This window comes from Lolium rigidum, chromosome 1 (assembly GCF_022539505.1).
Source record: "Lolium rigidum isolate FL_2022 chromosome 1, APGP_CSIRO_Lrig_0.1, whole genome shotgun sequence".
Lineage (NCBI taxonomy): Eukaryota > Viridiplantae > Streptophyta > Magnoliopsida > Poales > Poaceae > Lolium > Lolium rigidum.
Window position 1 is genome coordinate 344,329,456 of NC_061508.1, and position 9,263 is coordinate 344,338,718.

The following is a 9,263-nucleotide window of genomic DNA, read 5'->3' on the forward strand; positions in this document are numbered from 1 at the left end:
CATCAAACAACCACTAATTTTGATCTAAATTTGAGGAGATCGAACCCTAAAAAAATTCCCCAAATCTACTCACAGATCATCGCACTCACCGTAGTCTGGCGCCTCCATCCATGGATCTCGCCGACGAGGAGGGACTTCGTCTTCCGGCGATCGCCGTTGCTCCCCGTCGCGGCTTCCGCCGCCGCCCGGGTCGTCGGCGGCAAAGTCACCCGTCGCCTGCATGTCGTATCCCACGGGAGCCGAACCGAGCAGAGTTGTTCTGGACTGATAAGAACACTTCCTCACTTCTCTGGGGGGTTTGTGCAAAACTACAGGTGGTCAGACGTCCTCTAACGCCAGTCAACGTGCCACGTCAGCAACGTTAGCGGCCGAGCGACGGAAGTGACCAGTTTGCTCATAAGTTTGCCCAAAGTGACCAGCGCCTGCGTTATTAGATCTTGTGTGACCAAAGTGCTCATCTCGGTTAACTTCTGTGACCCGCCATGCGTGAGCTGAAGCGTGGCAGCTTCGATTGGATTGCTTCCTTCATAGGTGCAATAGGAGTAATAAACATCAGGAGTGTACATCGGAGTATGTGAAAGAATAAATTTATTCACAGGTGCGCCGCCGCTCCAACACACCCGCTGACAGGTGGACCCTCGGAGAAAACGTGCAGCACGCGGCGATCGCCGGAGGCCCGGAGAGCCCAGCAGGCAGCAGCACCAATGGTATGGAAACGGAACGTTTTCAAAACCGCACCGCCCAAATTTGCAACGTGCGCCCCGAAACCGCCGGCCCGCTTTATTTTTCGGATTTCCATTTTTATTTCCCATCTTCCCTCCACTTCCTCCTCCTCCTCCGCCCTCGCCCTCGCCCGCCCCGCCCATGGACTCGCCCGCCGCGGGCGGCGACCCGCGCCCGTCGCCGTCCGGAGGCGCCTCCCCACCGCCACCGCCGCCCCCTCCTCCCCCTCCGCCGAGCGGGTGGCTCGCGGGCCTCGTCTCCGGCGCGGGCCGCCTCCTCGCCTCCGTGCTCGGCCCCGACTCCTCCCCGACCTGCTCCGGCTCCACCGCCTCGGGCCGGTCCGCCACCTCCTCCCCGACCTCCCTCCGCCACACCCCCGCGCGCGACGGCGGCTCCGGTACGCGAAATCACTGCCCTATCCTCAAATCACGCCTCGGAGTCCGCGCCTTCCGTGCCGCGGATGCCGTGCGCACTGATTTCCGTCCAGATTACCCGCGTACCTCCACGTTCGGGCTAGGTTTTCGCCCTAATCTCGTGGTAGGCGCTGCTTCGAACCAAACGATTTCGCATTTCCCGTCACGAATCTCCCGCAGGGCAAGCTCGCGGAGCCGTCCTCGCTAGAAATTGCAGAACGGGGAATTGGATGCTTCGGACTCCCGTGCTTCATGTCTGCTTAGAAGCAGAGGTTCGATTCGTCAGCTGTGGGTAGTGCCACGACGTGCGTTTTCAAACCCCGTTCAATTGTCGTCGCGGGATGCCAAAAGTCAATCCATGTTCGCTAGTGTAATGTAAAAAATGACATCGGGTCGTGGAGTTTAGTGCATCGGCACCAAGTCAATTATTAAATGGGGGAAAAGGCCAATTTATAGATTACACGTGAATTCCTGTGCTAATAAGCGTCTGTTTGGGATGCATGCATTTTTTTCAGGGCTTCCAGCGTTTACCGATGACTTGGTCCTGAAAGGTCATACCAGCGGTCATAGTTTTTCAGATGTTCTCATCCATCGCATGGTTTTGAAGGCTGTCAATGTCCCCACATTTGCATTTTGCTTTCAATTTTGAAAAAATCTCTAAAAATGTGATAAAAAATAGGATTACCTAAACTGAATTAGCACCCAGTTTTTCCCCCACCATTTACTATTTTCTGAAGATACACCCTCCTTTGCCCCCCCCCCTTGGTGGATGGTGTTTATTCCATAAGGTTTTCAGGCAATTTTGTAAGTGCCACTGTGTTTGGTCAGTGCTAGTTTTTCTCCCTGTAAAACGGAGTGTTTTCTAACTTCGTTCGCATTGTATTTAGCAACACACATGTGAATAAATTGTTTGATGTGCCTACCTGGTGATTCCTTGCATTTCACAGGTCTTGATGATTCCATGCGCTTTGCATCGAAAAATAACCACTTAAACCAGGTAGCCCACAACCTTTGTAATTACCTAATTGCTATCTTACCAGTTACTTTCTAATTATTCCTAAAAACCATTTCTCACTGAGCTTAGGACTAACTAACTCCTCAGTTATCTAAGGACTTTCCATGGTGTCATCTTTTTTCCTTGTTTCTAGAGTGAAGGCTATGCCGGGGCATCCCTCGCACTTATCTCAGAAATTGAGCCGAAAGATGTCATAATGCAGCTTCTTATGCAGGAAACCTTTTCAAGGTATTATATATCCTGTTTACTTCCATTGATGTCCTTCAGGAAAGTATTGTTTAATTTGTATTTTGCTCTGTGGTGTCATATAGCTATTCTCATTTCCAGATATGCACTTAAAATATTGGGCTTTAGTTGTACTCTGTTTCACACTCTGATGAAACAAAAACGGATTGCAGTCTTTCTTTTTTTTTAGTTAACGCACTCTGCATTATTTTTACTACGATACAGAAAGTTGGGCCTGTGCAAAAGGGTTATTTCGTTTCACAGTTGTGAATTGACCATGCAATCCTAGCTTCCTTGTTTAGTTGAGGAATGTAATGGGTTGGTCCATCATAACCTTGTACCTCAGAAGCGTAGCCTAGTATAAAGTGAGGGGTTGGGTCACCCACCAATTTTGCAGGATCATCCTTTGATTGATGAGGCGATTCCTTGATCCAGACCGTCTTAATGTTTTCAGAATACCTCTTTTCTCTTGGCTTGGCATTTGTGTAAATAATAGACCTAAGATCACTTGCGCCTAGCTCTCAAACTTATACGTATATATTGATTGATTACACATGCATAATATGTAGTTATGTAAACCATTCACGATGCTTCAGTATGAGCAATTAGCGTATGAAACATTGTTTAGAAACACATGTTGTATATTTCATTTTGGGAAAAGTATGATGAATATCACGACAAGTGTTGGATTATGATGTTCAAGTGTTGCAAGTTTGGAGTTCAAACTTATTCTTGGAATCTTGATTTCATAATTATATTGTGTGCTCTGCCTAGCGATAGGCTTGTTGATAATTTTTTTCTTCTATAGTGCATTAATAAACAAAACAGTTTGTGTTTTCTCAAAAAATAACGATCACCTAGCTGTGTTTGAAAGTTGCTTACCCTCAAGAATATGTTATGCTATGTCCCTGCATCCTGTGATAATAGCAACCAAAAGTCACGACTGGTGTCATTTTAACATATACCTCTATTCTGTACAAATAAACATTTGTGAAGATTTAAGTGACAGTACTAATAGAATATTTTGGAATCTTAATTTTGATGTTAGGTCTGAGTGCGCTACGCTAATCAAGATAATTCAGGAGCGGGTTGTGGATCCAGATTCAGCTGGAGTTATTGATGGTTATATTCCTCTTCCGATTAGCTGGAAGGCTGACAAAGAACCAGCCCTTGGATATTCTTCATTTAGTCCAAATGTGTCCTCACCTTCAGCGTCACCTTTTCCAATCCATCGTCATGGTTATGATAGTAATGCTGCTGCAGACACAGTTCCGACAAAAACTGCTGCCAGTCGTGGCCTTTTCAACCATAATGATGACAACATTGAGTCCGTGAGTGCTCTTTGCTTGTACAAAGTTTAACTTGTCATGTGAATGGTATCTCAAGCCCATTCGGTTATATGCCACACCTGTTTGTCTAAGGGTATACTGGATTTGCAGACTAAAAAACGAAGTTACTCTGTCGTGCGGGATACTCCCGAGGACCTTCGGAGAGTCAGGACAAAGATTGATGGAAATCCGATAAACATCACAAAATTTAAGCAAGTTGATGTTGTTAGAAACCGGCCAGGTACTGATTACAATAAAGTTTCTGCAATTCTTTGATAAGTGCCATGAAGCTGTACAAACTATTTTTCTTACTAACCACCTATGATTATCTGTGTATGTAATATATATTTCTTCGCCAGTTTCAAGTTCCCAGTGAAAACTCAATTCCAATAGTTGTAATGTGTTTCAAGGTTTTAGGAGATGCCAATAAACTATTATCCAATGTCCCTTGTCTTGGGCCAACAACTTAGCACATTCTAATGTTTCTCAAAATTTGAAAGAGCTGACGACATATTTTATGTCTCTAACAAAATTCCGGCAGTGCCACCACCAGCGTTTTGATTCAAATTCCTCTTTAGCAGGTGGTGACCATAAAAACAATGAGCCCACATTCTTCAAATCAGGTCCCATTGAGGTACTGGAACCCCTCTCAACACATGAATTTTTTTGGTGTCTTTCTTTCGTATCAGTAAAATCACAAATGTAATAATGCATGCTGACATGGAAAATAATGCCAAACTTTAACGTAGGATCTGAAGCATGGCTTTCCTTTGAAGGTGAAACATCTGAATGACCTTATTCCTTTTGAGAGAAAGATGATGGACTTATCACACGAAAAGCATAAGGGTGTGTTGTGATCTTTGATTTGCTATGTATGCTGATTATTGATGAGCACGATGCCTAATATCTGATTCTGTTGGTTCCTCTTGAGCAGATGCTGCACGTGATGATTCAGGTTCTGTTTCAAAATTAATGTTCAAGGAGGATATTGAGGCCACGCCTAGGTATGCCAGATCACACCTCATCTATTCCATTATTGTGGTGACTGCTGTCACTAGAACTTGAATATTATGCTACATCTAGATCATTCTTCTTTTTTGTTGGATCGACTTTATGCTTGATGTGGCTCATGCCAAGTTGTCAGCCCATATACAGCAATGCATCATTAATAAAGACCTGCCCTCATCGATTATTTGCTGAATTGCAATTTCTAGTTAAATATCGCAGTAGGCTTCCAGCAAACTACTATTAGCTGTCCGGTTTGGTTTATGCGATGTGTAGGTAAATAAAACTTACTACTATGGATGCAAACTAACATGATTGTCCATTTCAGCCTGCAAATGGGCCTGCAGCCACAAAATGGTTCGAAGAACCGAAGAAGAAAGCAATCCAACTCCCCAAGGACGATTCCAAAACTCTCAGATCCACCTGCCATGGGCACACGGAATCAAGCCAACTCCCCAAGGACAGCTCCAAAAATTTCAGAGCTACCACCTGCCATGGGCACACGGAATCAAGCCAACTCCCCAAGGACGATTCCAAAACTCTCAGAGCCACCTGCCAGGGGCACACGTAGCAAAATCAGCGACGGCACGGTCAAAGTAGAGATCGACCTGCTAGAGCAAATCACTCCGGTATCGAGTGACAAGCGAGATCCAGACTATCTTCCGGAGAAGAAACCTGTTGGGAGGCTGAAGAAGGGGAAGTAAACGTGAGGCGGCTTGTCCTTGATTCTGTTTATGGCGTTCTTGTGTTCTGTCAGCTTCCTCCATGTGGGGGGACATCGTGTTATCAGCGGTCTCCTCCTTGTGCAAAATTCTTGTGACCATTCAGATTCTTCAGAGGGTGACGGTAAGCCAGGAATGGTGGCAAGATTTTTGCAGTGTGGGAGGAACAGGCCACAGCTCAGAACACTTGCAGGATATTGCAATCTTTACTCTGTAGAGACATGCCTGTTGCAGGTGTCATGGGTAATTATTAGGTGTTCAAAGGGAGAAAGGACAAACATGTCCCTAGTATAACCAAGTGGTTTAGTCGACTAATGTGCTACTACATATATCATGGCATAGGGTTAGGGTGTGTTGTAATACCATTCAGTTCCATGTTATTCTTGTGTTAAAAACTGGCTTGGTTCACCCTTAACTCCGTCTAATGTGTTGTTCATATCTGACAGACACGGTCTCATGTGATGCTGTATATGATTCTATCGCAATATGTTTAGCTTGGATTTGCTCTGTCAGTTGCCACTGATAGAGTATGCTGAACATGCAAATTGCATCTTTGACGCGGCAGTGGATCAGAGATTCAGGCCGATGGCGCGCAAGTGGCGACCAGAATGAGATGCAGATATTCGGAGCGAAACGGCAGTGTCAGTCTGGCAGATGGCGCTCGTCTCTCTCGTGTAATCCCTTTGCCGCCAATCCCCGTCCACCCGCTGCCGCCACCGTATCCCAAAACCCCATCGTCCCCTGACCTGACACACCCCGCCACACTCAACTCCAACTGCTGGTTCTTGAGCTCGTCGGAACTGCCAATCCACCGCGCACGGGGCGCCGGCGATGGAGCTCACCGGCCGCGGGGTGTTCCCCAACAAGCCCACCCTCCCGACCGCCCCCAAGAAGCGGTCGTCGCCGTCCCCGCAGACGCTCCTCCCGGCCGCGCCCCCGCCGCAGTCCCCCACGCTCCCGCTCGACTCCTTCCTCCTCCACCTCACCGCCACGCCGGCTCCGGCCCCAGCCCCAGTCCCGCGCCGGCACCACCACCAGCACCAGCAGAACCACCACGCCACCCCAACCCCAGCTCACTCCTTCCTCTCCCCCGCCGCGCAGACCCTCGTACTCGAGCTCTCCTCCACGCCGCTCCCGTCCCTCCCGGCCTTCCTCGCCTCCCGCCGCGACGCCCTCCTCCGCGCCGCCGACCTCCCATCCCTCCTCAAGGCGCTCGAGCTCTCCGGCCACTGGGAGTGGGCCCTCGCCCTCCTCCGCTGGGCGCGCGCCGACGGCGTCGCCGCCGCCGCCGACGCGGCCGCGCTCGAGATGGTCCTCCGCGCTCTCAGCCGCGAGGGCCGCCACGGCGCCATCTGCGACCTGCTCGACGAAATGCCCCTGCCCCCCGGCTCTAACCTCGACGTCCGCTCCTACACCACCGCGCTGCACGCGCTGTCCCGCGAGGGCCGCTACGAGCGCGCGCTGGCGCTCTTCGCCGAGCTGCGGCGCGAGGGCGTGCAGCCCACGCGCGTCACCTACAACGTCGTGCTCGACGTGTACGGCAAGATGGGCCGCTCCTGGCCGCGCATCCTCGCGCTGCTCGACGACATGCGCGCCGCGGGGGTCCGCCCCGACGGCTTCACCGCCAGCACCGTCATCGCCGCGTGCGGCCGCGACGGGCTCGTCGACGAGGCCGCGGCATTCTTCGCCGACCTCAAGGCCCGCGGCCACGCCCCCTGCGTCGTCACCTACAACTCCCTCCTGCAGGTGTTCGGCAAGGCCGGGAACTACACCGAGGCGCTGCGGGTGATCAAGGAGATGGAGGACGCCGGGTGCAAGCCCGACGCCGTCACCTACAACGAGCTCGCCGGGTCATACGCGAGGGCCGGGTTCTGCGAGGAGGCCGCCAAGTGCCTCGAGACAATGGTCGACAAGGGGTTGCTGCCGAACACGTTCACCTACAACACGATCATGACGGCGTACGGGAACGCCGGGAAGGTGGACGAGGCGCTCGCGCTGTTCGAGCGGATGAAGAGGAGCGGGTTCGTCCCGTACGTGAACACCTACAACCTCATCATCGGCATGCTGGGGAAGAAGTCGAGGTTCGCCGCGATGCTGGAGACTCTCGGGGAGATGTCGAGGAGCGGGTGCACGCCGAACCGGGTCACGTGGAACACGCTGCTGGCCGTCTGCGGGAAGCGCGGCATGGAGAGCTACGTCACTCGGGTGCTCAAGGGGATGAAGTCTTGCGGGGTTGAGCTGTGCCGGGACACCTACAACACGCTGATCACCGCTTATGGCCGGGCTGGCTCCAGGGCCAGCGCTTTCAAGATGTATGATGAGATGACCGCTGCCGGCTTCGCCCCTTGCCTCACCACGTACAACGCGCTGCTGAACGTGCTGTCTCGGCAAGGGGATTGGACCGCTGCTCAGTCCATCGTAAGCAAGATGAAGGGCGAGGGATTCAAGCCAAATGATATGTCGTACTCGCTATTGCTCCAGTGCCATGCCAAGGGGGGCAATGCAGCGGGGATAGAGGCCATCGAGAAAGAGGTTTACCAAGGCACAATCTTCCCGAGCTGGGTTGTTCTGAGAACCCTTGTCATCGCCAACTTCAAGTGCCGGCGGTTGGAGGGAATCGAGAGGGCGTTTCAAGAGGTGAAGGCGCGGGGTCACAAGCCGGACCTCGTAATACTCAACTCCATGCTCTCTATGTACGCAAAGAACGGGCTGTACAGCAAGGCGACCGAGATGTTCGACTTGATCAAGCAGAGCGGGCTGAGCCCTGACCTGATCACCTACAACAGCCTGATGGACATGTACGCGAAGAGCAACGAGCCATGGGACGCCGAGAAGATACTGATGCGGCTCAAGAGCTCCAGCAAGCTGAAGCCCGACGTGGTGTCGTACAACACCGTCATAAACGGGTTCTGCAAGCAAGGGCTGATCAAGGAGGCCCAGAGGGTCCTGTCTGAGATGATCGCGGACGGCGTGGCCCCCTGTGTCGTGACTTATCACACGCTTGTTGGAGGGTACGCGAGTACAGAGATGTTCAGCGAGGCCAGGGAGGTCGTCAGCTACATGATCCAGCGCAAGCTGAGGCCCATGGAGCTGACCTACAGGAGAGTGGTTGACAGCTACTGCAGAGCCAAGCGTTACGAGGAGGCTCGCGACTTCCTGGCTGTGGTCGCGGAAACCGACCCGAATGCAGATCAGAAAATGTTGAGCACACTCTCGGCCCGTGTAGAGAGTGCCCAATTCGGTAGATAATTGAACTGTCCATAGAGTTCAGAGCTGTTTTCATGTGTGTTTATTACAGAGGTTGGGGATTTCCAAGTTTTGACAGTGGGACGTAGCATATTTACTTGTGAAGACAGTGCTGCGAAATGTAGAAAAAAACTGAAGTTTTCCTCTCATTCTTATGAAGTTATTATGAGAATCACATTGTACAGATGTTAGCCTATATAGGAGTCTGAATGTCTGAATTTTGAGCTTACCCCAGCCCCCAGATGTATCATTTGATTTTGTGGAGTACATTACGAAAGGTCGAGGCTGTCGCACAAATTTGACAGTATTCTCAGTTGCTGAAGCCTGAATGCTACAACCTGGAGTATGTGGTAGCCAATGCTGCTGCCGTTAAGGTCCGTCCTTGCATGATCTTATGAGGCTCGAACTCTATCAGATCACTTGGCTGTAGAGGGCGCCCAATTCGGGAGATGGTTGAACTGTTCATAGAGTTCTTGTTCGCTTATTACAGATTTCTGGTGCTCCCATGTTTTGACAGGGGGATGTAGTGTATTACTTGTGAAGACGGTGCTGCAAAATGTCAGAAAAGGAAGAAAAAAAAACATAC

The 9,263-nt window shown here is 50.8% G+C and overlaps 2 protein-coding genes across 2 annotated transcripts; both read left to right on the top strand.

Moving 5' to 3' along the window:
* Window positions 1-864: 864 nt before the first annotated feature.
* LOC124664219 lies at window positions 865-6,043 on the top strand. Its single transcript, XM_047201795.1, has 13 exons — window positions 865-1,240; window positions 2,084-2,133; window positions 2,285-2,379; window positions 3,425-3,707; window positions 3,816-3,945; window positions 4,283-4,338; window positions 4,454-4,550; window positions 4,639-4,708; window positions 5,038-5,409; window positions 5,467-5,555; window positions 5,666-5,674; window positions 5,878-5,897; window positions 5,945-6,043. The coding sequence occupies exons 1-13, from the start codon at window positions 865-867 to the stop codon at window positions 6,041-6,043; spliced, it is 1,746 nt and encodes a 581-aa protein (XP_047057751.1).
* Window positions 6,044-6,262: 219 nt separating this feature from the next.
* LOC124701125 (pentatricopeptide repeat-containing protein 10, chloroplastic-like) lies at window positions 6,263-8,852 on the top strand. Its single transcript, XM_047233174.1, has one exon. It carries the CDS (start codon window positions 6,263-6,265, stop codon window positions 8,678-8,680), a length of 2,418 nt encoding a protein of 805 aa, XP_047089130.1. The 3' UTR covers window positions 8,681-8,852.
* Window positions 8,853-9,263: the final 411 nt, after the last annotated feature.